Raw genomic sequence first — 27,994 nt, 5'->3', positions numbered from 1 at the left:
ATCTTCCACGCGAGGGCGCGTTATCTTATTCTTTCAGGACACTGGTGGTCATGTGACTCAGTCAAGATGGCGTCGGGGCAACAGTGGGTGTTGGTTGAGATGGTGCAAGCGTTTTACGAGGTAACTACAAACTCTCTGATTGTATTGTTTCTTTTTTAAAGTTTTGTGAAAGAGGGTAGACTTTCTGTGTTTGTCCATAAGATATGTGTTGGGCTGTATTTCACATACAGTATCCAGTGTAAACTCCAGGAAGTGAACAGTATTACACGCGAGTGTCAGCCACACAGGTGAGACTCACTCTGGTCTTACTTTACCACATTTGTACCCGCCAAAATAGCATAGATTTACTGATATTGTCACAACAGAATACAATAAACTAATATATTACCTTTTAAACATTGTGATTAGCTTTCAGAATATTTGTTTCATTGTAATTTATCTTTCAATAACATTTGTGGCTGATACCAAGTTAACATAGTTTGATTGTAGTAACAACAACTGTAGTAACTAGTATTTTGGCGGAATCTATGGTTACCATGGTGAATGCTCTAACATTCATATCTTTTGGAGTGTCAACGTTAGTAGTGATATTGTCACTTGCTTTTTTTTGTTTTTTTTTGGATTAAAGGAATAGTTCACCCAAAATTGAAAATGATGTCATCATTTACTCATATTTCTTTTCATATCTGTTTGACTTTCTTCTGTGGAACACAAAAGGATAATTTTTGAAGAATCTTCACACAGCTCTTTTCCATTCAATGGCTAACAATCACTTATTATTGTGCACCCTGGAGCAGCTTTGAAATATATATATATATATATATATATATATATATATATATATATATTATTATTATTATTATTATATATATATAATTTTTTTTTTACATATATTTATGTATTTATGAACATACAGTGTTGTATATCTTTCTTTCTTGATTCTTCACTATGGACAACACCAGTTCCATTCATCATAAAAATGCTCCTATCCATTCATTCATTCTTCACTTATGGAGAACACCAATTCCATCCATCATAAAAATGCTCCTATCCATCCATTCATTCTTCACTTATGGACAACACCAGTTCCATCCATCCATCCATCCATCCATCCATCAATTCTTCACTTATGGAGAACACCTGTTCCAACCGTCAAATAAATGTTCCCATCCATTCATCCATTACTTATGGACAACACCAGTTCCATCCATCATAAAAATGCTCCTATCCATCCATTCATTCTTCACTTATGGAGAACACCAGTTCCAACCATCAAAGAAATGCTCCCATCCAGCCAGCCATCCATCACTTATGGACAACACCAGTTCCATCCATCCATCCATTCTTCACTTATGGAGAACACCTCTTCCAACCGTCAAATAAATGTTCCCATCCATCCATTCATCCATTACTTATGGACAACACCAGTTCCATCCATCATAAAAATGCTCCTATCCATCCATCCATCCATCCATCCATCTATTCATTCATTCATTCTTCACTTATGGAGAACACCAGTTCCAACCATCAAATATATTCTCCCATCCATCCATCCCTCCATCAATTATGGATAACACCAGTTCCATCCATCCATCTATCGCTGTGAAAGAATAATATGCAAAATAAAAAATGTGTGTTGTTATGTCCTCTTCTAGGCACCAGCGTATCATTTGATTTTAGAAGGCATTCTTATATTGTGGATTATCAGACTGCTATTCTCAAAAACATATAAACTTCAGGAGAGATCGGACCTCACAGAAAAGGTGAGATATGAGATCTGCTAAATTTACAGTCTTGCTGGATGTTTTGTTTCTGCAGCTAATTTGTGCTGGAAAATGACACATTTATCTGATTCAAGTGACCTCATTGTGCATGCACATCATATGTCAAAATTAGGGATGGGCACGAGTACTCGGACGTGGCAGCAATGATCGATCATGAAAACGATGATCAATGGTGATCACGCATGATGTGACTTTTCACTTAATTTGAAATCCAGTGACAATTACCTGACAATTAAACACAAACGTGTCAAAGAGGGAGCTTATTTTTAATTTTGAGATTGATTATGTTGTGGTTTTGAGGGGTACATTGATTGTCAGAGACGTCTCATAGCAACCAAACTGATATACGACACTGAAATGCAATCGTTACGATCATCAAAAGAGTGTAATTAACTGTGTTTTGAACACCTGTCTCTGCAAAATGTTTGCTAAACACTTTTTATAATCATTTAATGTAAGAACTTTGACTCGTTAATGGATATTATTTAATTAAAGTGAATGTTTGTTACTGACTGTAAACCTCCCTGCTCTGCGTGACGTAACACACACCTGCATCTCGTCGAAATGAATAAAGATTTCCACACGAGTTTCCAAGTTAGATGTCCGATATAAAGTGTCATTCCGTTGCACTTTCCCCAGTTGAAAGGTGGAAATTCAGACTCTCCGAGTTGAATGGAATGCTTCATGAATCATCACAGCAACAACAATACGGAGCATCGTGGCTTTCCTCACAAGAGCGCACATTTGTGGACACACACACACACAAGGCGCGTGTGGCAGTGGACTCAACGTGCTGAAGCAGCGCATATACAGCAGGCGAGTGTTTCAAACAGCTAGACAGAGCGCAGCTAAATGGAACAGAAAGCAGCGTCTTCAAAACTGAATTTCTACTTAACACGCATATTAAAAACGTGAAGTTTTTGGCGTCTCCTGTTAATCCAACCGCGATTTGAAAATAGACAGTTCAGACAATCATGAAAAAAACTGGTGCGCGCTTACTAAGATAACCTGAAGGAAGAACAGACAGACGCGCGCATTGTGCACATTCTTTCATTGAGGTGGGCAGTGAATCTTCACGTAATGACAAAATATGATATATTTTGATTATGCAATCTTTTGTACATTTTGTAACATATTATTTTACAACAGCCTTTAAAAATGAATATAGGATACACTGGAACAAAAAGACACAATGCAGCAGCCATAGATGTTTTTCAGACATGTTATTATATAGTTATGAAAAATGTTACATATCCATATTTTATTATTAATGTGAATATAAATGAGCTGTGTTTGTTTTATTCATTAATATACGGTTAGTCATTAACCAAAACTGAAATCTGCTTTAGAAAATAAAAGGAGAATCTCCCCATTATAGGAATAACTGTTCAAAGTTCTGAAGTCTTGGTGTGATTGATCTTGTCATAATTTAAATAGGATGTTATGGGCCTCATTTCAAAAACACTTGACAAAAACTATCAAAAAGATAAACCAAATTCATGCCATTCTTGGGCCCACTGAAATCATTTTTATTTATTTTTTATTTTTTTACAAATTTCATTTATTTTCCCCTAAATTCTCTCTTCTCTGTTTAATTTATTCTGAATTCCATGTTTTAAAGTTGAAGTTTTATCATCAATATGGGGTCTAATCAAATGAATTAATAAACCTTTAATCAAATGAAAATAGAACGATACATTTTTAACATACAATTGCTGTATTTTTATCAAATGAAGTGTGTCAATCACATCCTCACAGCACAATCCAAAAACATAAAATAGGATATTTTTTGAGTCAAATATAGTGATATAGTACTGTAGATTTAGCTTTACAGTATAAATTAAAACATTGATGAAAACATTCAGTATACTGTAAAAATAAAAAATCTGTAATATTAACAGTAAAAGAATGTAAAAATTCTATGATAAATACAATATAAAGTAAACTAATATTTAACAAGACCATGCATGTAATGTTACGGTAAAATATTGTAAAAAAAAATTAGTGGTAAAAAGTATATTTTGGAAAGAAAGTAAATTATGGTGAAAAACAATAATCGGGCGTTCCCAGAAGTCTCTGTGTGACCCATCACATTTCATTATATTTTATGGATTTTTATTTTTTATATCAGTTATGTACATTGGGATGTTCTGTGTTCTATTTTATGTAGTTTAGTTAATGTTTATAATGTTATTTTAATGTCACGTGTTACCCTGATGGTGTTTTATGTTTGTTAATTAATTATTGCTCCTGGAAGGGCCACTCTTGATGAAATTCAAGTCATCATGTGGCCTTTTGTAGTTACTGCGGTGATTAACGATACATTTTAAAGTAAAAAGCAGACTTTTTTACGGTAGTTAACTGTAAAATACAGGGGCATCAAAATGACATCCCATAAAGCCTGAAACATGGTCACTGTATTTTTTTACAGTACATTTCTTGCAACCAAAGCTGCTGGTATCTTTTTTTTTTTTACAGTGTAGAACACTCTTGCGTGTGAGATATTGCTGAAATATAATTATTATTGTTATTATTATTATTATTATTATTACTACATTGAATGTTATATTTTACTATACAGTAGTAATATTTTTATCTCGTAGTTTCTGCAATTTCACACATCCAGTTAAATCGAGCTTTTATTTTGGTGGAAAACTTACCTCTGGATAAGAAGTTCACTTGATGGCCTAGTTTGATTATTAAACGTCAGAAGGCTGCAAGTAAGTTATATAAATATATAGTCTGCATGTGCTGCATGCATAAAAGTGAATGAGCGCTCATCTACAACACACATTTTCTCCGTTTTATAGTTACCGTAAATCTATTTTTATGACAGGACTTTGCAATTATTTCCGCGTTTTCCGCATAGCAGAAATTATAGTGCCCTACCATTGGTAGAGCAAATGTTGCGGTGTTGGGCTGGTCAGGATACTCAGAGCACTGATTTGATAATGCCGCAGTATATACATTTTTTGCAAGAATCAACAAATGAATAGTTTACTTATAGTTGTCTAATAAATATTGTTGAGCATATTAAATTGGAATAGAAGTGTTTTAACATAAAATATATATGCACCCATCACCTTTAAATAATACAATTCCTAAAAGGAATTTCACAAAATAGTACATTAATGAGTTCTTTAACCCCAAATTACATTAGTGCAAGTCTCTTGCCTCCTTTTCCTTGTTGTGTTTTTTTTTTTTTTTTTTTTACAAAATGACATGTTTACTTGATCTATCACATAGCTGCATTTTTTGGCCTGGGGTTGTTCGAATGTGAAGATTCAATATTTTCACTGTTGCTTCATCCTTTTTCTCAGTGCAATTCTCTGCGATGATTGCATCAAATATACGACTCTAAGTGAGATTTCTTAAGAATCCTGCTGTGCATGGTATTACCAAAATGCATAGAATAATTTGATATCTCAATTGGTATTTTTGACATTTTAGTGAGGTTTATAGACCAATGTGAATATCATTTAGGTGTTTTCTCGAATTTAAAGTGGCCAGTGTGAATTGGAAATGTCATCATGATTTAACAAGCGTTCTCTCTTTTATGTCCTTTATTCTTTTCTAGGAGAAAGAAGAGTTAATTGAGGAGTGGCAACCCGAGCCGCTAGTTCCCCCTGTATCTAAAGACCACCCTTCCATTAATTATGATGTAGTTACAGGGTAAGTCTGGATGAACTCTCCTAATGGGCTGTAATGAATTCTGAATGAACCTCCTGTTTGAAACAATATTCACATGAACATGCCTGACCATCAGAACTGTGTCTCCCCCATATGGAATCATAATTGGTGTGTGCTTAGTGTGTTCTACTGACTAATGGCCGTGTTTTTCTTAACAGCCCGCCAAGCCACAAAATCATCGTAAATGGGAAAGAGTGCATTAACTTTGCCTCATTTAACTTCTTGGGTCTACTCGATAATGAGCGTGTAAAGGTTTGTAGCAGTACAAGTACAGACGTTAGTCTAAGTGCTTTTCCAATCTTCACATTTGCATCATAGCTGTTCCTGATTGTAATGTGCTGTTTTCACATTAATGCTAAATGCATCTTGATGAACAAAAATATCAGTTGTGGTGGATTTGATAATGGAGAATGTTATTTAAATGGTTGGTACTATATTTTAATCATGTAATAAGTGCAAATATGCAGAAATATAGGATGTGGGTAAATCATTCTGTTATTGTTTGCTTCCAAATCAGTTTAGTGTTACGCAGAAGCAATTGGAAATCGGAATGTAGCATGTCTAGTCTTTGCTGTTAAATAAAAAAAATGATTAACAGAATAAGATACCAATGGTTTTGTACAGATTTGGTAAGTTAAAGTCAACATGATGAAATTCAAATTGACCACAGTTTGTTAATGCACATTTTTGGTGTTATTGTGTGCAATTTATTAGCACATGATATTCCAAGTTCAATAACTTGCTCTCCCTTAGAGAACAGGGAAGGAATTTATTTTCTGAAATAGTTTTGCATTCCTCCGCAATACCCTTATCTACCCCTTATAAAGCATATTAGTAATCGTATTTAAATTATGATATTTGTAGTAAAACCTTAGTAATAATATAGGGAAACCAAAACAGTGGTAATAGAAATCATAATAATTCTGCAAAAAAACAAAAACAAAAAATTACTACAGTTTTATTATTAATACAATGGTTCATTTGTGGTTCAACTATGGTTTAAAAAACAAAACGCCTTTATGAAAATTAAATGACCATGTAACAATTTTTGTGGTAAGAACCATGGGTTTAAAAAAATTAACCCTGTTGTTGTTATAGTCAAACTAAAACTGTACGGCAGAATGATTTATTTAGCTTTTCCTGTATTATTGCTATGGTGTTACTACAAATACCAACGTTAAAATATATTTACTGTAGTAAAACCATAGTTAATTTTCATAAGGAATGGTTAAAGCTATTGCGAGGGAACCCAAAATGTTTGTGAGGAAGCACAAAACTACTTCAGAAAATAAAGGGGCTCTGTAACATTTTTCATCACCAAGGGTTCTTATTTTTCAACTTCTCTCCTCCAACCTCCACCTTCCACTTTAAGATCATACACCCAATGGAAAAACAGCTGTTTTAAAGTCAAAATGAAATGGGTTTCACTATCCATTATAATTCTGCAATCTGAGATATTTCACCTACAAAGGAAGCGAATGGGGGGCCAATCCGTAAACTTAAAGTCACTATTTCAGGAGGCCTGGGTAGCTCTGCGAGTAAAGACGCACACCTGAGTCGTGAGTTCGAATCCGGGGCGTGCTGAGTGACTCCAGCCAGGTCTCCTAAGCAACCAAATTGGCCTGGTTGCTAGGGAGGGTAGAGTCACATGGGGTAACCTCCTCGTGGTCGCTATAATGTAGTTCTTGATCTCGGTGCGGCGCGTGGTGAGTTGTGCGTGGATGCCGCGGAGAATAGCGTGAAGCCTCCACACGCGCTATGTCTCCACGGTAACGTGCTCAACAAGCCAAGTGATGAGATGCGCAGATTGACGGCGCGACTGAGATTCGTCCTCCGCCACCCGGATTGAGGCGAGTCACTACGCCACCACGAGGACCTAGAGTGCATTGGGAATTGGGCATTCCAAATTGGGGAGAAAACTATTTCAGAAGTATAGCCAAAAGACATAAACAATATGCTTGTTAACATGATTTTAGTGTGTGTAAATTTATATCCAATTTACAACTTTGTTGCTGTGATGAGGTAATGCCAACAAACCCTAAAATGTCTGTAAATAATATAATGAGTGAGTGCTTCCAAAAATTGTAGGCTTCATGTTTCTGCCTTTAAACCCTCCAAAAACTGTCCCCATTCACTTCCATTGAAATTTCCTCACTGTAACCTCGATTTTTGCTGCTTTTTTTTTTTTTTTAAGAAAAGGTGGGACGAGTCGAAATAATTTTTGGGGGTAATCAACATTATACCTCAAACACTGTTGATTGAGCTGAACCCGGAATATTCCTTTAACATAATCCAAATAGCCTGCATGGCCTCGGTGTCGCCAGCGCAAAAAGGAAAGTTGTTTTAGAGGTGGTGCAAGTTATTACATCTTGAGAAAAGATTAAATACACCAGGAATGTTTATCAAGAAAGTAAATCCTCAAATGAGATTTTTCATGTTCACTTTAAGAGGCTGATTAAACAAAATAAACTGGACAGAATAAGGATGTTGACAGTCTTGTATTGAACATTGTTCCGTTACGGAATTCTGTCGGTCATGAAAATGTTTTTGCACATGAACAGAGACATTAGTCCATGACACACTGTCAGCAATATAATTGGTTTGTTTTCAGTCGAAGGCTTTGATGTCACTAAAAAAATATGGTGTGGGAACTTGTGGACCAAGAGGATTCTACGGGACCTTTGGTACGTTGAGCAAGGATTTATTATCTCAAGCATTTGTCTGTCTTATGTAGCTCTGCCTCAGTTTAAAGCATTGAAACGTTTTGCAGATGTTCATCTGGAGTTAGAAGAACGTTTGGCAAAGTTCATGAGAACAGAGGAGGCCATTATTTATTCATATGGCTTTGCCACCATCGCCAGCGCCATTCCTGCATACTCCAAGAGAGGAGACATTATCTTTGTGTAAGTTCATGCTTTGCTCAGACAGCATTTTCACAGAGAACTTCCTACATTTGCTTGAAAAACATTAAGGAATAGTTCACCCAAAAATGAATATGTTGTCATCATTTACTTTTAATGGAATACAAAAGGAGATCTTAGGTGGAACGTCTGAGTAGCTCTTTTCCATACATTAAATGTGGTGAGTGATTCAAATGACAAGACTGCAAAACATCATTTTCTTATTGAGTATTTTTTTAATTATTCTTTTTGTTTTCCAGTCAAAAATCTCTAAAAATTCTTAAAACAAGATACATTTACTTGAAAAAGCAAAATGACAAAAGTTATTTGGTCTTGTTTTCAGAACAACCTAACAAAATTTAGTAATTTTTATGCTTAAAACAAGAAAAATAAAATATATATTTGCCAGTGGGGTAAGAAAGAAAAAAACTTGACTCAAAAGCAAAACGAGTTTATTCTTTGTTCTCCATTTTTTTTTTTTTTTACTTTTTTTGAAACATGAACCTCGCCATTCTGCTTCTTGAGTAAATTTATCTTGTAAGGATGTTTAGATATTTTTACTGGAAAATAAGACAAAAATACTCCTTTTTGAAGCTTCAAAAAGCTCCATAAAAGTGTCATTAAAGTTTTTTGGTCAGTTCCTGACACAAAGCTATCAAATGTCTTCTATAGTCATATGATAGCTTTGTCAGGAACTGTTTGTTGGAGTTAATGATGACAACATTTACATTTTTGGGTGAACTATTCCTTTAAGAGCTTCTTAGTGATGTCAGTCATTTGTAGATATTGTAATTTAACTGGATCGTCTTTAGAGATGATAAGGTGACCTGATCTGTCTCTTGTTTTCTCAGTGATGAGGCGGCGTGCTTCTCCATTCAGAAAGGCCTGCAGGCTTCACGCAGCTTCATCAAATACTTCAAACACAATGATATGGAGGATCTAGAGCGCCTTCTGAAGGAGCAAGAGATTGAGGACCAGAAGGTAAGAAGGGATTTCACCAATGTCATGGGTTACATGAAGAGCCATTTATTTATATCATGACACATCAGCTTCCTCCAGGGTCTCTGGTTCCCCCCACAGTCCAAAAACATGCAGGTCAAGTGAATTGGAAACTGTAATCTGCCCGTAGGTGTGAGTGAGAGTGTGAATGAGTATGACTGTGTGTGTTTGCCCTGTGATGGACCAGCCACCTGTCTAGGGTGATTCCCTGCCTTCGGTCTGAGACAGCTGGTATAGGCTCCAGCACTGCCCGCAACCCTACATAGGACAAGCGGCTATTGAGGATGGATAGATGGATGAGACACTGCAACACATTTTGGAATATTGGTTATGTAATGAGAAGTGTATACTTATTTGTATACCCTAATTTTCAACTGTACTTTATTCCTGATGTTGATAGTCATAATTTTCGTCTTTTTACAAAAATGTCCTTTAAATTTAGTAAATATTTCTGTCATATTCAGTCATTTTCAGTCAAATTTACTAAAATGATATGCTGTTTTAGTCGACAAAAATAACATTTGTTGACAATAATGTGCAAAATGACAAAATAAAACGTAAAACTTTAACCAAATAAGCATCTAGTTGTTTAAACTTGTTTCGAGCATATGAGCCAACATGAGAAAACTGACCGGAAATCCTGAGCTCCTGAATGGCATATAATTAATATAGTATTCTCAAGTACAGTATTAGCTACTTTTTGTGATTTCGTCACACTTACAGGTGCATCTCAATAAATTAGAATGTCGTGGAAAAGTTCATTTATTTCAGTAATTCAACTCAAATTGTGAAACTCATGTATTAAATAAATTCAATGCACTCAGACTGAAGTAGTTTAAGTCTTTGGTTCTTTTAATTGTGATGATTCTGGCTCACATTTAACAAAAACCCACCAATTCACTATCTCAAAAAATTAGAATACATCACAAGACCAATAAAAAAAACACTTTTAGTGAATTGTTGGCCTTCTGGAAAGTAGGTTCATTTACTGTATATGTACTCAATACTTGGTAGGGGCTCCTTTTGCTTTAATTACTGCCTCAATTCGGCGTGGCATGGAGGTGATCAGTTTGTGGCACTGCTGAGGTGGTATGGAAGCCCAGGTTTCTTTGACAGTGGCCTTCAGCTCATCTGCATTTTTTGGTCTCTTGTTTCTCATTTTCCTCTTGACAATACCCCATAGATTCTCTATGGGGTTCAGGTCTGGTGAGTTTGCTGGCCAGTCAAGCACACCAACACCATGGTCATTTAACCAACTTTTGGTGCTTTTGGCAGTGTGGGCAGGTGCCAAATCCTGCTGGAAAATGAAATCAGCATCTTTAAAAAGCTGGTCAGCAGAAGGAAGCATGAAGTGCTCCAAAATTTCTTGGTAAACGGGTGCAGTGACTTTGGTTTTCAAAAAACACAATGGACCAACACCAGCAGATGACATTGCACCCCAAATCATCACAGACTGTGGAAACTTAACACTGGACTTCAAGCAACTTGGGCTATGAGCTTCTCCACCCTTCCTCCAGACTCTAGGACCTTGGTTTCCAAATGAAATACAAAACTTGCTCTCATCTGAAAAGAGGACTTTGGACCACTGGGCAACAGTCCAGTTCTTCTTCTCCTTAGCCCAGGTAAGACGCCTCTGACGTTGTCTGTGGTTCAGGAGTGGCTTAACAAGAGGAATACGACAACTGTAGCCAAATTCCTTGACATGTCTGTGTGTGGTGGCTCTTGATGCCTTGACCCCAGCCTCAGTCCATTCCTTGTGAAGTTCACCCAAATTCTTGAATCGATTTTGCTTGACAATCATAAGGCTGCGGTTCTCTTGGTTGGTTGTGCATCTTTTTCTTCCACACTTTTTCCTTCCACTCAACTTTCTGTTAACATGCTTGGATACAGCACTCTGTGAACAGCCAGCTTCTTTGGCAATGAATGTTTGTGGCTTACCCTCCTTGTGAAGGGTGTCAATGATTGTCTTCTGGACAACTGTCAGATCAGCAGTCTTCCCCATGATTGTGTAGCCTAGTGATCCAAACTGAGAGACCATTTTGAAGGCCCAGGAAACCTTTGCAGGTGTTTTGAGTTGATTAGCTGATTGGCATGTCACCATATTCTAATTTGTTGAGATAGTGAATTGGTGGGTTTTTGTTAAATGTGAGCCAAAATCATCACAATTAAAAGAACCAAAGACTTAAACTACTTCAGTCTGTGTGCATTGAATTTATTTAATACACGAGTTTCACAATTTGAGTTGAATCACTGAAAAAAATTAACTTTTCCACGACATTCTAATTTATTGAGATGCACCTGTATATTCTATTCTGTGTTTTAGACCATTAAGGATATTGCAATATGTGTTCTCAGTTCAAGTTGACCTGTTCATTTGCTTCATTGTCTGTGAAGATGTAAGTTGTAATATTACTTTTATATTGCGGATATAGCTGATTAATCTCATAAATTGGTTGCATTTGAGTGAGGTAATTAACTTGTTTGTGAAGGGGGGAAATCACAATACTTTGAACGGATTATTTGAATCAATTCTTTCTAGATTTTTCTAGAAACATAGACATAATTAGCTCATTGTAAATATCTTGTAGTATTATTTTTTTCTTGTCTCCTCTTTGCCAAGAGTATGTTCTTACTAAAATCATTTGATTTCCTTCATTAAGTGTCTTTCTGGGGGTATTAACACTTGGTCACTTAATATAGCTTGGCACCTCACGATGCGATACGTATTGCAATACACGTCACGATTTTATATATTGCGATACATCACGATATCATAATTCCAGTATAATTTCCTATTAATTTGGGTATATCAGTTAACTGATGTCTGATGAAGAGCATGTTACTCAAAACATCATTTTTGTCTCTTGGTGAGCTCATTAAATTGATTTGGAAATGACAGTGTGGCAATTTTGATGTGTTTTTACATGGTATGAATACACATAGTTTAATATAAATATCGATACATGGAATGAGGAAGTTGAGAAAGTTTCGCGATATACCGATATTTGATTGTATCGACAGAGCCCTAGTTCTTACTTGCTTAAAAGCTAAAATGAATATATTGTCATCCAATTGCTTGAATGAAGGTTCATCAGATGTTTGCCTGTTGTTTTGCTATACATGTATTTTCCTTCATTTGACATTATTTGTATATGTTTTACTCCAGAACCCACGTAAGGCCAGAGTAATCAGACGATTCATCGTAGTTGAGGGACTCTACATTAACACTGCAGATATCTGTCCACTCCCTGAACTGGTAAGAAAACAGCGGCCTCATACTTTCTCCTCAGGACAGGAACATACTCTACACAAGTACGCAAAAGACATGAATGCTCAGTCAAAGCCAAGCAAGCATGGAGTCCCGTTGTACATACTCAGCATGCGTTTTTGCATTACTGTGGTGGTAACAATCCTAGGGTTAGGGTCAGTACTTAAGGGGGTCATAGAATAACCTTCAAATATCTGTGCCAGATGTGTTATATAAACATTTCAACAGCTTAACTGACTTTAACTCAGTAAGATTCTCCTTTGATCTGTTGATCAGCCATGACTGTAGTTGACCTAAAAGAGAAAACTGCCCATGGAAGAAGACGGTTTACACTAATTCCTGCTAAAGCCCCCTTGCCTGGGAATGGAATACATACTTGCATTACATTACAAATTGAGTTATGACTAGGGTTGTGCACAATGCCTAATTTAATTGACGTTTATACTGAAATTTTGTAGTCGACTTGTACACAGATGTGCCAAAACATTATGACCATTCACTTCACCAGTGAGTAAGGTTGATCATATCCTAACAAGGCCACAGGTCAAGGTCTTGGTAGATTAGATGGTAAGCAAACAATCAGTTCCCGTAGTAAACATGTTGAATGCAGGAGAAATGGGCAGGAGTAAAGACCTGAGCAACTTTGACAAGAGACAAATTGTTATGGCCAGACAACTGGGTCAGAGCATCTCTGAAACGGCAAGGCTTGTAGTGTGCTCCTGGTCAGCAGTGTTGAGTACCTACCGATAGTGGTCCGAGGAGGAACAAACCACAAACTGGCAACAGGGTGTTGGGTGTCCAAGGCTCATCGATGTGCAAGGGCAACAAAGTCTATCCTGTCTGTGCCAAACAAACAGAAGGTCTACTGTGCCACAAAATTTTAATGATTGTTACGGGAGGAATGTGTCACAACACACAGTGCATCGCACCCTGCTGCGTATGGGGCTGTGTAGCCACAGACCGGTCAGAGTGCCCATGATGACCCCTATCCATCATCGAAAGCACCTACAATGGGCGTTGGAACTGGACCTTGGAGCAGTGGAAGAAGGTTACCTGGTCTTATGAGTCCCGTTTTCTTTTACATCACGTGGACGGCCGTGTACGTGTGTGCCATGTACCTGGGGAAGTGTTGGCACCAGGATGCACTGTGGGAAGACGACAAGCGGGTGGAGGGAGTGTGATGCTCTGGGCAATGTTCTGCTGGGAAACCCTGGGTCCGGCCATTCATGCGGACGTCAATTTGACACGTGACACCTACCTAAACATCAATGCAAACCAGGTACTCCCCTTCATGGCAACGGTATTTCCTGATGGCAGTGGCCTCTTTCAGCAGGATAATGTGCACTGCCACACTGCACACATTGATCGAGAATAGTTTGAAGAACATGATGTACAGTTCAAGGTGTTGCCCTGGCCTCCAAATTCCCCAGATCTCAGTCTGATTGAGCATTTGTGGGATATGCTGGACCAACAAGTCCGATTCACAGCGGCTCCACCTCGCAGCTTACAGGACTTGAAGGATCTGCTGCTAATGTCTTGGTGCCAGATACCACAGGACAACTTCAGGGGTCTGGTAGAGTCCATGCCTCGGAGGGTAGGCAATGTTTTGGTGGCATGCGGAGGACCAACAGCATATTAGGCAGGTGGTCATAATTTTTTGGCTCATCGGTGTATTTATGATGTGTTTGCCTTGAATTATGATCATTGTGAATTAAGCTATCCTTTATAAAACATGACAGACATTCACTGAATAAATCTGTGAATCGGCAGTGTAGGACCAATAAGAACAAACATAATTGCCTGTTCTAAAAGGAATTCACCTAGTGGAAGTATTATAACAGTCAGTACATTGTTGAAAATAATTACAGGTAAGCCTCGTCAACGAAAAAATGTAATTTGTGGAAAAATAGCTGTATGAGATGCGTAAACCTAATGTATTGTCCTACAACATGACATGAACTCTCAGAATACAAGATAATCAATTTAGCAGTCTGCACTTAGTTGAAAACGAACCTACTTGATGAATTGGCAGTGCAAAAAAGTGATGGCAAAAACAGGCATGCAGCTTTCAATAGTCATTTACTACTTTCTCAGACCATACATTTTTGTTAAATGAAATGTACATGTCAGTGTGGCCTGGTGAAAGATGGGACTGAGGCGATTAATCCCTGCAATTTAAAAAGCCAGGTCAGCTGGAACAGAAGTTGCAGACACGCAGAAATAGAGACTTTTGAGCCGGTAGAGCCTAGGTAAGAGTCTGGCCTTCCCGCATCACCACCGAAGAGTATATATTCCCATACTTTTCTCAGTTTGTAAGAGGATATTGTTCTGCAAGTAACGTGAGTAAAATCATGTTATGCCTGATGTGAAATTAAACTTTGTTTTTATATCATTAACATGAAGAATTGTGTAATTCATTATATTTAAAAAGTAACGTTTACATGACAGTAATTTAATCGTAGAATTTTTAAAATATATAAATCAAAACGTAAATTTGTACACAAATGGTTAAAGTTTAATGGGGAAAAATATTTAACCGACTAGTAGCAGCAGTACCGTTAATTCGACTAGTCTCGCACATCCCTAGTTCTGACAGATTTCGGAATGCAATAACGTAAAATTGAACTTGAAATGCAACTGGTGTAGAGTATGTTTTGGGAATTAGAATGGGGGTTAAACTAAATTTAGCAAACTTTTTTTACTGTATTGAATTTTGGTATTTCTCTGGATTTGATTTTGTCTGTATGGTATAATTTATCCAGTTTGAAATATTACTACTGTTGCATTGCTCTGGTTGCATTTCTCCCCATGGGGTAATGCTTTTAAATAGATCTAACTCCATTTCCAGGTGAAGATGAAGTATAAATATAAAGTACGGATCTTTCTGGAGGAGAGCATGTCTTTTGGAGTGCTTGGAGAACATGGGCGTGGAGTCACAGAACATTTTGGGGTCAACGTGCGTAATATTATCTTCAGTATAAATGCATAAGCTTTACAGTTCTAAACGGCCAATTAGTAAATCACGATTCCTCAAATTTGTGTTTCTGTTTTGAATTTAGATTGATGATATTGATCTTATAAGTGCCAACATGGAGAACGCATTGGCAACAATTGGAGGTTTCTGCTGTGGACGATCCTTTGTTATAGATCATCAGGTATGATTACAAATTGAAATATTGTTTATATGCTTATAATATAGTGGCCTTATATCTATAGCCCAATATTTGTACCCCGAGTAATTTCATAAATACACAAACATTTTCAGTCATTAAACACTATGAAGAAAACAGTTTTATATCTCTCTCTCTCTCTCTCTCTCTCTCTCTCTCTCTCTCTCTCTCTCTCTCATATATATATATATATATATATATAATATATATATATACTTACTCTCGTTAATGTAACACTTGGGACTGCCTCTCTGAAATGATGTCCAGAGATTGGATTACATTCAGAGTAGCACAGTAATGCATGGAGTTAGCGCATGCAACGCTACGTAAAGAGACCTTGTCCAAAAAGAACGATTCGTAGCCTTGATGGATTGTTGTGATTGGACAGCTAATAATTAACGTCAGTGAAATGCAGCCTCTTACTTGTGGTCGTTTATGCAAACCTGGAGATGTTAACACGATTCGACAATAGAGGTCACTGTTGCCCCAAACATTGCAAATGTACAGTTCTATCCTTCTACTTGGTAATTTGTACTCATGACAGAAAAGATTTCACGACCCAGCAGACAATGATCGGCGACCCACATTTTTGGGCTTCAACCCAGTGCTTGAGAAAACCTGCTCTAAATAGTTTAGTGCGGTAAATCTGAAAAGTTTGGCTTTCAGGTCATTGTATGAATGATCTACGGAAACTTCTTTTGATGTGTAATTCTGGACATGTGCGTTTTATAATCTGGAGATAAAACTGTAATTTTACACATATGCATTATAAGTCTGGACCTAAATGAAGAATTCTCCTTATTTAATCTAGCAGCTTTGAAATGTGATCCAGATACATGGAAAATAGCACACATCCTCTCACACATCCAAAATCTCTGCTCGCCCCGGTCACTGACATGCATCAAGTATCAGAGCCATTTTGTTCAGTGAAGCAATATGAGCCAGTCTTCGGCTACGTCCACATTAATTCGGTTTCTTTTGAAAAATGCGTTTTTGTTTTCAAAACGCTCTCCGTCAACACTGCCATTTTCAAGCGTTTTTCAAAAGTTTCTCGTCCACACTAAAACGTTTGTAAACTCTTAAATCCCCTTACTGCACAGGCGAAAAATCTCATTTCCATGTACAGTCTGAAAAGCAATTGTCCTCATGTTCTGTCACCCGGACTGCAATTTAGAGTAAACCTCCCGTCGCCTTTAAAGGAATTCAATGTGAAAGTTTAGCAAAGTGACATGTATCTTTAACAACGCTATCAAAGTGAATAGCAGGCACTGCCGCTACAACATGGGCTGCCATCTTTATTGTTTTGGGTTGAATGGATCACATGACCACGTCACTTGACAACAAATACGTCATCGTTTTCAGATATCCCCATTTCTCCTGTCCACACTACAATGCGAAGACGGTGTTTTCATATTTATCCACTTCGGAGAGCGTTTTCGAAAAGCTTAGTTTTGGCTGTCAAAAATGCCATCTCAGTGTGGAGGGAAGGCCAAAATGTAGAGAAAAAGATGAGTTTTCAGACGAAAACGTATTAGTGTGGACATGGCTGCCGTAGACGCTCAACTATTTTCAAACATGTTTGATATTATTTACACAATCTTGCAGCGCAGGCGCTGCAGCGTCAACCGTGCTGTATTTCAACCAGTGAGACAAGAGGAAGCATGAACAGTATTTTCAATTAGCAATATTTTCACATCTTCCACATTTATTTTCTACGGTGGCCCTGGGGTGCACAGAACAACAAAATTAGCCAAGCAAATTAAAGCTGAAAACATTGAAATAAACCACAGCACAATGAAATTAAGCCATAAGGCAACAACACAATGGAAAAGCCACAGCTCAATAAAACCAATTTACAACACAAAATAATCCTTTTCTTTTCTGATTACTTTGTTGTGTTGTGGCTTAAATTTGTTGTGTTTTCAGCTTTTATTTGCTTTGCTAATTTTGTTGTGTTGTGCACCCCTGGGCCACCATAATGTTTCACAAAAAATGAATTAAAAGAATAAAAGAAACTCTTTGAACCAGAACTTTAAAATGTGGGGCCAAAAATGCTCCAGTAACAATCTGGCCATTATGCACCATGTCTGGCATGTAGTATGTACATTGCTACAGCATCTACACTACTGATGACAAAGATTGTGCAGTTGTGCTGTAAGGGTACAGCCTTAAGGGCATGGAGGCAGCAGGGATCCTGTTCTATGACATCATGAGACAAATTTATTAATAAGCATAATGTTGATATGAGTTTTGATGTCATGCTGTAATTTTTTCAGATTTTTGTATTTGCCTATGTGACTTTTAAAATGCACTCTTGCACATTTCATGAATATCATATCAGATTCGTTGTTCCCATTAATGGTGTAAAGGAAATGAATCCACACGGTCTAATTCAATGCAAATGGAGCGACAACAATCTGAGCAGTTTGTGCAGACTTTCCACATTTTCATACTGTTGCTTTCAATGATGAGCAAAAATGGTGGCATTTGGAAACCTGAGAACTGAGCACTTTCGTCTGGCCAAAAAATTATGTCAAAGGCTTGCAGTACCAAAAAATTATTGGTAGTATTAATATGGATTAATTGTAAAATATGAATTAAATTGATTACTTGGTTTTAGGTATGGATGGATACAGACATTTTTGCTAATAATGATGGCTGATAATCATTTTATGTTTTGGCAGTAATCAATATAATGGCTGATGTTTTACATCAGTAATGCTTTGTCTATTTTTTTGGAGAAAACAAGTGTGCACAATAAAGCTCAAATGAAGCTCAAACATTATAATGTATTGCAGAAAAGATGAATAATCGTTCTTTTGAAAACAGAACATTTGGTCAGGTATATTGTGTATTCCTAATATATTCAATTCACTACTGTGATTTGATATGGTGACAAGTTTTTGTTATCTCTATGCATTGTGGTGAGTGATTATGAGCGATATGAATATTGTGAATGGGTTATTAAATATAGTGTGTGTTTGGTGTTGTCAGCGTCTCTCAGGTCAGGGTTACTGTTTCTCAGCGTCTGTGCCGCCCATGCTGGCTGCTGCTGCTATTGAAGCTCTAAACATCATGGAGGAGGATCCAGGTAACAACACTCACATACATCCAAATTAATAAATGTGTTTGTGTTTTACTGCACAGGAGCGGACCTTTAGATTTCCAATAAATCAGGTAGAAAGGAGTGGAAATATGATTATTGTTCCTCGTTTAATATCACATGATGGAGTGTGTCTTTCTACTGCTAACTGACTTGGCTAAACTTCAGAGAACCCCAGCAATGTAGAGACAGGCATCCATATGGAACTTGGACATCATTTCTAGTGGAATTTGCTAAGGCAGCATCCCTATTAGTGGTCGCCAAGGCCGATAAATCGGCCGATATTCTGAATTTATAAATTGCCTGCATCGGGCGATTAAATTTTTCCACTTGACCGATTAGTTTCCCAAGCCACGAAGGCGTCAAAAATTGCCTGCTTGCATGTGGAGTCGTCGTCTGAGACAGGTAAATGACCAATCACAATTCGTTTTGTTGTAAACATGCCATCGGTACAACAACCGGCATACAACATTGTGTCATTTAAACTGTCCTGCGTATCAGAGCTGCGACAAGCGTGCCGGGGCTCATGATGTTTGAAGTGCTCGCGTATTTCATTCTCTCTCTCCTAAACAGTTCCCTGCAACTTTCAACCGGCTTGTCTAATGATAAAAAAGGCAATTATATTAATAAAACTTCTATCTTATACCGTCTGCAAATATGCGGATACCTCATTTAAACAGATGTAATTTATGAACCTCATAAAACTTCAAATCAAGCGTTTTCTTCCTGAGGAGTGCTCCTATATCTTCAGTGTGGGCTCTTCTGAAACCCCCTAGCGACAACCTGGCAACAGCCTAGCAACTGAGCCTGCTATATTTGGTCCCTACCATTTGCAGTGGCAAGAAAAAGTATGTGAACCATGTGGATTCATCTGCATCAAAGTCACAAGTATAGACAAACGCAATGTGCTTAAGCTAACAACACACAAACAATTATAATCTTCCATATCTTTTTTTGAACACATCCCTTTAAACATTCACAGTGCTGTGGAAAAAGTGAATGCTTGGATTAAATAACTGGTCAATCCTCCTTTGGCAGCAATAACCTCAACCAAGCGTTTCCAGTAGCTGTGGATTACACTTGCACAACGTTCAGAAGGAATTTTGTGCCACTCTTCTTTACACAACTGCTTCAGCTCAGCCATATTCTTATGATGTCTGGTGTGAATGACTACTCATTCCACAGCTTCTCTTTTGGGTTAAGGTCTGGGCTCTTACTAGACTACTGTAAAAGGTGAATTTTCTTTTTTTGAAGCCATACTGTTGTAGATTTACTTGGATGTCTAGGGTCATTGTCCAGCTGCATAACCCAACTTCTGCTGAGCTTCAGCTGGTGGACAGCCACCCTGACATTATCCTGTAGGATAACTTGGTAAACTTGGGAATTAATATTTCCCTCAAGGATGGCAAGCGGGCCAGGCCTCTAAGCAGCAAAGCAGCCCCAAATCATGATGCTCCCTCCATCATACTTCACCGTTGGGATGATGTTTTCATTTTGGTATGCGGTGCCCTTTTTACGGCATACGCAGTGCTGTATGTTCTTCCCAAACAATTTAACCTTAGTTTCATCGCTTCACAAAAAATTTGCATTGTGGAGTGTCAAGGTGGTTTTTGGCAAACTTCAGGTGAACATAAATTTTTTTGTTAGAAAGCAGCGGCTTCGTTCATCAGGACACCATGCCTGTTTAATGTTTTCCATATAGTAGACTCATGAACAGAGATGGTAACCAGTTCCAAAGAATCCTTCAAGTCTTTAGCTGTCACTCTAGGGTCTAAGTGAGCCTCATTGAGCATTGTGCCCTTTGTGTCATCTTGGCTGGATGGCCACTTCTAGGGAGAGTATCCACAGTACTAAATCTTCTCCATTTATAGACAGTTTGTCTAACTGTGGACAGCTGATAGCTCTTTGAGATAACTTTGTAACCCTTTCCAGCTTTGTGCAAAGCAACAATTCTTGATCGTAGGTCTTCTGAGATCTCTTTTTTTTTTTTTTTTTGCTAGGCATGGTCCATGTCAGCAGATGCTTCTTGTGAATAGCAAACTCAAAATGTTTGTGTGATTTTTATAATTCAAAGTAGCTCAAACCCACACCTCCAATTTGTTTAATTAATTGGATGCCAGGTTTGCCAACTCTTGACTCTAATTAGCTTTTGTTGAAGTCATTAGCCTAGGGGTTCACATACTTTTTCCAACCTACAATCTGAATGTTTGAATGATGTATTCAGTATGTACAAGAACAATATAATACATTGTGTGTTATTCTTTAAAACAGTTTGTTTGTTCATTATTGTATGTTAGATGAAGATCAAACCAGATGAATTTAAACAAATGGAGGTAATTACAAAGGGTTCATATACTTTTTCTTGCCACTGTACTAAACAAAAATACGGGTATATGCGTTATGTATGGCCTTTTAACTTATGTTTTAAATTATTTCCGAACGCCCATGATGCATGAAATTGAGCTGGCATAGATAGAAGTGTTTGCATCAACTTCACACATTTACGTAGGGTATGTGTTGGGCCTTAGGCTTCACATGTGCAATACATACATACATATATATATATCTCAGCCACAACATTAAAACCACCTGACTAATATTGTGTAGGTCCCCCTCGTGCCGCTATTCTTCTCACCACAATTGTACAGAGTGGTTATCTGAGTTACCGTAGACTTTGTCAGTTCAGACCAGTCTGGCCATTCTCTGTTGACCTCTCTCATCAACAAGGCATTTCTGTCCACAGAACTGCCCCTCACTGGATGTTTTTTGTTTTTGGCACAATTCGGAGTAAATCCTAGAGACTGTTGTGTGTGAAAATCCCAGGAGATCAGCAGTTACATAAATACTCAAACCAGCCCATCTGGCACCAACAATCATCCATGTGATTATCTAATCAGCCAATCGTGTGGCAGCAGTACAGTGCATAAAATCATACAGATACGGGTCAGGAGCTTCAGTTAATGTTCACAACCATCAGAATGGGGAAAAAATGTGATCTCAATTATTTGGGCAATGGCATGATTGTTGGTGCAAAATGAGTTGGTTTGAGTATTTCTGTAACTGCTGATCTCCTGGGATTTTCACACACAACAGTCTCTAGAATTTACTCTGAATTGTGCCAAAAACAAAAAATATCCAGTGAGGGGCAGTTCTGTGGACGGAAATGCCTTGTTGATGAGAGAGATCAACAGAGAATGGCCAGACTGGTCTGAACTGACAAAGTCTACGGTAACTCAGATAACCACTCTGTACAATTGTGGTGAGAAGAATAGCGGCACGAGGGGGACCTACACAATATTAGTCAGGTGGCTTTAAATATATCAGGGTTTTTTTTTCTCTCACAGGCATTTTCAACATTCTGAGTAACAAATGCAAAGACGTCCACAAAGCACTGCAAGGGTAAGTCTAATTTCCTTCATTTTTTTCCCGTGAAAGAAAAGCTAATTGGGCTATAGTTACTAGAATGTGAAACACTTGATGTGAACTCAGTTATACCAAAAAAGGAACAAAATCTATGAAAAGCAAAGTTATTAGGAGTTATTATTTACGCCAAAATGTAATGATGAATGCTAAATGTCTCGTGTCCAAGATTTAAGAGTTATGTTGAATTGTCAATGTTATTGCGGTGTCAGAAGTGATGATATCATTGATTATTTATTGCAGAACTCCAGGGCTAAAGGTTGTAGGAGTACCTTCCGCTCCTGCTCTTCATCTGCAGTTGGAGAACAGCACAGGATCCAGAGAAAACGACCTGAAGCTGCTTCGTACGATTGTTGAATACGTAAGATAAAGCAACAAACAATTGAGTCAATCATCTCACCATTGTTATCATAAACTTTTTTTTTACCCCTGAATGGTGGGACTTGATTCTATGCATTGGATTGTAGAATTGATTTGGATCCTGAAATGTAGGCGTTACCAAGAGGGAGCCCGATGGCTGGGGGATTTAACCGTGATCATTTGTGATAACTAAAATTTTTGTGCACTTAAATGCCAATCACAATGTACTGTCCAAGTAAGGGATTTTTTTGTTTTGTTTTGTGTCATTTTGTGATGTTATTGCATTATGTAAGCACTCCAAATGAGCATTTCATGGACCGCAGAATATAAGCAAGGATTTTGATATTTAACGTTCACGTTAGGGCAAATGTTCTTGGTTGTTGTAGGTTCATACACACAGTGTTGATGGCATGAAGTGACACCGAGGAGACACTATTTCTGTGGAGATGGTAGAATGAAGAAACATATTTTCAAATACATTTTTTCATGTGAAATGTAGGCTGGTGGGTTTAATAATGTGAAATTGAAGAATTCAGGACAGAAATATATTACTTTTGCAAAATAATACACTATATTATATTATGATAGGCCTATAATATAATATAATTTTCAGGTTGGCTGGGTTCCCAAAACAAAATTATAAATGTAATGCTGACCAAGATTAAATTTGACCAAAAGTATTTGGAAATATTTTAATAATGAAATTCATTTAATTATCAAGTAATTCCAAGCCTGTGAAATATTTTCCAAGTTTTGAAAAGCCTTTAAATGAAATCACATATCCCTATTTTTTTATTTGATTCCGAGTTAAATATGAATAAATTATATGGATGTGTATTTATCGCACAGACCTGAAGCATGAAAATTTGTATGACAATCATCATAATTGTGAAAAGCCCTAAAACAGACAGTTAAACCGTTAATTGGGGTGTCATAAAATGTCGATATATCGATTATTGATCGGCACGTTATTTTATGGATATATTTTTGAGGCATCGAGAGAAGTCTAATTTGCGTGCTTTCCAATTCACTCAGTTGGTCTGGCGTAATAGCGTTGGGAGACCACAAGAGGGTGATATTACATTTACTGAAGTCGGTCACAATCACACATACAAACAGGACTAGCTGATGCGCCACAGCAGATGGCAGTCCAGAGTTGCAAAGGTTTTGAACTTCTTCAAGAATGAACAAAGTGACGTTGATGAGTTTGCAGGTTAGTGTATGAAACTGGTGTATCTGTGCAAACTGAACGATTAGAAATGGCGACGTTTATTATGCAATTTCTCTGTATGTAGTCTTGAATAGGTCTTTCATTCAAGCTGCCAACCCATAAAATGACATACTTGTAACTGAAAATACAGTACATTGTGTAGGCTATATGAAAGATACACAATATATCATCCAGCGGTGGAGTAAATAATCGTTGTCCTTTGATAATGATTTGGGTCGAATATAATGGAAAACTGTATGACTTGTGCGCCGTGGCATTGCAGAATTTTGACGCTGAGCATTGGTGGTGTGTGTTTAACCTTCGTAGAAAATAATTGTTTAGAATTTTAGAACGTGCCATGTCATCCACCAGACACATCCGGCATCCCTTAATTTACCCTGCCGCTCACACTTTATAAAAGTTGTGTTGAGAAAAATGTTTGAAAAGATAAAGACTATTGTGCAACAAGCAACCCAATTTATATCTGAAAGAAATCCAGATATATATCGATAATCATCAGGAAAATCTTCCAATTGTCGAAACCTACCATTAATTGCAATTATTTGTATGACAATTAATCGTTAAATTTCATAATCGCGACAGCCCTAATGACAGCAAATGAAATGCACACAAAATTGCTGAAACTAAATGATTATTAAATACTGTACATTTTACATAATATTTACACAACAATAAAAAATGAAAACGCAAATTGCATATTATTCATTGACAAGACTGTTGGTATTGAAACTGACACAATGTGGAAGATAACGCTGTTCGACCAATTGTACAAGGTTATTGGCTGATGTCGATTGCCTTAAAATGACCAAATATTGGTCCGGCAGTTATATTGTCAATCTGTCCTTAGGCACAACATGAAGCAGAACTTGATGAAATGGCAATATGATAAAAAAAATACACCAATGATCAATATATACATTTATTTGTAATCATAATAAACAATTCTTCTGCCAAGTAATCTAATTCATTAGCCATACGGTAGGCTTTTTATTTGCAACTTTTTCTTATTAACTGCATTGATACAGAATGTGCGGTCAAAGATGTGCATTTACAGCATTTTAAAATGGCTTTAAATGCAGCTGATCCAATCAGAATTGAGTCAGAACTATTCGTTATATATTATTATTATTATTATACTAGTACAGTTAACAGAGTAACTTTGTCTTGTACTTTTTATATTTTAGTGTTTGGACAGACAGATTGCTCTCACTTTGGCACGATACCTGGACAAAGAAGAGCGCTTTCTTCCACCACCAAGGTGAGTATCTGTGAATTATCAATATCAGCCTGTTCTACAGTTTATACAAAGTTTTATCTACAGATCTCTGGAACAAACATAGCTACAGGAAGTGTTTCTTTGACCTGCAATTAAAGTTCTCAATTTGTTGAATGAATATCTGTTTTGTCTGCAGCATTAGAGTAGTTGTCACTGTGGAGCAAACGCAGGAGGACATCAAGAAAGCAGCACAGTGCATTCGAGAGGCAGCTTTAAACATCTTGAAATAGTGACCAACATATTAACACATCTGTCACACACCATAAAGCTTTAAATATATAAATTCCATGAGATTACTGTACCAGAGATGTGAAACAAACAAGTGTGAGCGCCATTTTACCTGACAATTACATGACCTTTGACGCTAAAAACCTCACCTGTAGATAACTGTGCTTGTTTTGTATTGTCATAAGATTGAACCTGTTTGTATTATACTTATTTCAGACATAGTGTACAGATAATGTTGATTATTTTAGTCAATGGAATAAATGCAATGTTGGTTCTTCAATGTTTGCAGTTGGTATGCACCACCAAACCTAGGTATACTGTATTCTATTCAATGCCTTGAATGATGATGGGAGATCATAACTAATCTACAATAAATGAAGACAAGAACGATAATAATTTTATATGTAAAGTATCTTTTAGATGCAGTTTATTTACATATTTTTCTTTTTGTTACTTTTTGACCAAAGAGTTGCTTCTTTACCATATGAAATTCAAAATGTTTATGCACTGCACATGAATTATCATCTCTCTCTCTAGCAATGACTTGTGAGGGACTTTATTTTAAATTGTGCAATGAATTATTTTATTCTCTTGTTTTTTTTTTGTTTTTTTGTTTTTTTTTTTTAAACAGATTTAAAAAAAAAAAACACATTTAATCCTCGATATGAAATCAGATTTTAATCCGTCTGTTTGACTATAGATGGATGATTCTTCAATAAGGGGTGCCCTTATTGAAGAATCATCCATCTACTATCTTGAAAAATCTCCATTGAAACATTGATATGTCCTGTAATAAAGATCTGATCATGGACTTGATCAACCTGCAAGTGGATTTTGGTATAATGTGTGATGATAATGTCTATTAGCACTTTTTAGAGAAATGGTTGGATATGCCTTGGACTTGCTAACACAACAGATTAGCAAGCAGTAAGTTTACTTTGAATTTATAAAGATAAAAAGAAATTGATTGTTTCAGAATTAAAATTCTCAAAATAACTGGTTTAATAATGACACTAAATAAATCTCAGATCATGCTGTAAACATTTTAAAATTAATTACGTTTCTGATCTTCTAACTCAGATCACCTGACAGAGATGTGCTCTCCTGTCAACTCACTTTTCCATCATAATACTTAATAGTTCTCAATATTTCCCTAAAGTGCTTGGTGTAATGGAAATGACAGCAGTACTGAGGACAGTCATTCTTTGTTATAAAAGAATTGTGCACACAAATACCTACTTAAAGGTGTACTCAGTAATGTTTCCCTCATTAAAAAAGTTTTACTACTAAAGAAATGAATAGTAATCTTGATACGTCTTAAATCATGAGCACTCACATGCGATGAAGACTCCAGTCATAATTATTACAGATCATAATTTGGATGTGCTCTGTTTGAAACCTGGCTTAAACCAGATGAATTTATTAGTTTAAATGAATGTACTACCCCAGGTTATTGTTATAAACATGAGCCTTGTCTGAAGTGTCGAGAAGGATGTGTTGCTGCAATTTACAGTGAAGTTTTTGGTGTTACTCAGAGGACAGGATATAAATTTAAGTCTTTTGAACTAATAATGTTTAATGTGACACCATCAGATACAAATAAAACATCTCTGTTGTCTTTTGAACCTTGCTACAGTATATAGATCACCCGGGCCATATTCCGATTTCCTAGGTGAATTTGCACATTTTCTATCAGATCTAGTAGTTACTGTGGATAGAGCTTTAATTGTTGGTGACATCAACATTCACATAGATAATGAAAATTACACATTGGGATTAGCATTTATTGATATTCTCAACTCTCTTGGAGTCAGACAAAATGTGACAGGACCAACTCATCACCATAATCATACGCTAGATTTAATTCTGTCATATGGAGTTGAAGTTGATACTATAGAAATTCTGCCGCAGAGCATAGACACCTCAGATCATTACCTTGACTCTTGTATGCTACAATCAGCTAATGTTACTCAATCTACACCACGCTATCATTCAGGTAGAAACATCATTTCGACCACTAAAGAGAGCATCACTAATAATCTTCCAGATTTATCTCATATACTCAGTGAGCCAAAAAGTCTAGAAGAACTTGATGTAATAACAGAAAATAAAAATACAGTCTTCTCTAGCACTCTTGATAGTGTCGCCCCCTTAGAGTAAAAGAAATCACATTCACATTCATGTTCTCAAGAAAGCAGCTCAGAAAATGGAGTGCAAGTGGAAGAATACAAAATTAGAGGTATTTTGCAGTGAATAGAAGGATAGTATCTGTAGCTACAGACAGGCACTAAAAGCTGCCAGGTCAGCATATTTTAGCAAACTCACAGAAAATAACCACAACAATCCTAGGTGTTTATTCAGTACTGTGGCTAAATTGGTTAGGAATAAAGCCTCAGTTGAACCAGATATTCCACTGCAGCACAACAGTAATGACTTCATGAATTTTTTTACTGATAAAAGTGGAATTATGCAATCGTCTGTCAAAGTACCTCAGAAAACAGTGTCTCATAACTTTTCTCATGAGCAACTTCAATCCTTCGCTGTCATAGGTCATGAAGAGCTAAC

At 36.9% G+C, this 27,994-nt stretch overlaps 3 protein-coding genes across 6 annotated transcripts in view; all 3 read left to right on the top strand.

Annotated features, from left to right (window-relative positions):
* Positions 1-25,135, top strand: part of LOC127433285 (serine palmitoyltransferase 1-like) — a 94,541-nt gene extending 69,406 nt beyond the window's left edge. For both annotated transcript variants that reach the window (XR_007895868.1, XR_007895867.1), the window contains 2 exons: positions 22,578-22,695; positions 25,110-25,135. The gene's annotated coding sequence lies outside the window, so the exon portion shown is untranslated. The remainder of the gene's footprint in view (positions 1-22,577; positions 22,696-25,109) is intronic.
* The window catches only part of LOC127433274 (tyrosine-protein kinase transmembrane receptor ROR2-like), a 216,153-nt gene that overhangs the window by 41,724 nt on the left and 146,435 nt on the right, over positions 1-27,994 (top strand). The gene's annotated exons all lie outside the window — the stretch shown is intronic.
* On the top strand, positions 10-26,083 carry sptlc1 (serine palmitoyltransferase, long chain base subunit 1). Of its 3 annotated transcripts, XM_051685018.1 has the most exons (15): positions 10-120; positions 1,656-1,763; positions 5,362-5,456; positions 5,633-5,726; positions 8,086-8,158; positions 8,245-8,377; positions 9,226-9,355; positions 12,540-12,629; positions 15,490-15,597; positions 15,701-15,796; positions 18,806-18,902; positions 22,259-22,313; positions 22,578-22,695; positions 25,110-25,183; positions 25,338-26,083. In XM_051685018.1, exons 1-15 carry the CDS (start codon positions 67-69, stop codon positions 25,429-25,431), a joined length of 1,419 nt encoding a protein of 472 aa, XP_051540978.1. In that variant the 5' UTR covers positions 10-66; the 3' UTR covers positions 25,432-26,083. The 3 variants fall into 3 exon arrangements, with proteins under 3 accessions (XP_051540978.1, XP_051540980.1, XP_051540979.1); XM_051685019.1 differs by lacking the exons at positions 10-120; positions 5,633-5,726 and having other exon boundaries at positions 1,745-1,763; XM_051685020.1 differs by lacking the exons at positions 15,701-15,796; positions 18,806-18,902; positions 25,110-25,183; positions 25,338-26,083.

Source organism: Myxocyprinus asiaticus, chromosome 43 (assembly GCF_019703515.2).
Source record: "Myxocyprinus asiaticus isolate MX2 ecotype Aquarium Trade chromosome 43, UBuf_Myxa_2, whole genome shotgun sequence".
Lineage (NCBI taxonomy): Eukaryota > Metazoa > Chordata > Actinopteri > Cypriniformes > Catostomidae > Myxocyprinus > Myxocyprinus asiaticus.
Note: the sequence above shows the minus strand (reverse complement) of the source record. Positions and strands in the feature narration are given on the sequence as shown.

Coding starts and splice junctions, on each gene's coding strand:
- sptlc1 (XM_051685018.1), top strand. CDS start 67: ATGGCGTCGGGGCAACAGTGGGTGTTGGTTGAGATGGTGCAAGCGTTT. Junction 15,797..18,805: donor CCTTTGTTATAGATCATCAG/GTATGATTACAA, acceptor TGGTGTTGTCAG/CGTCTCTCAGGTCAGGGTTA. Junction 22,696..25,109: donor TTCGTACGATTGTTGAATAC/GTAAGATAAAGC, acceptor TTTATATTTTAG/TGTTTGGACAGACAGATTGC.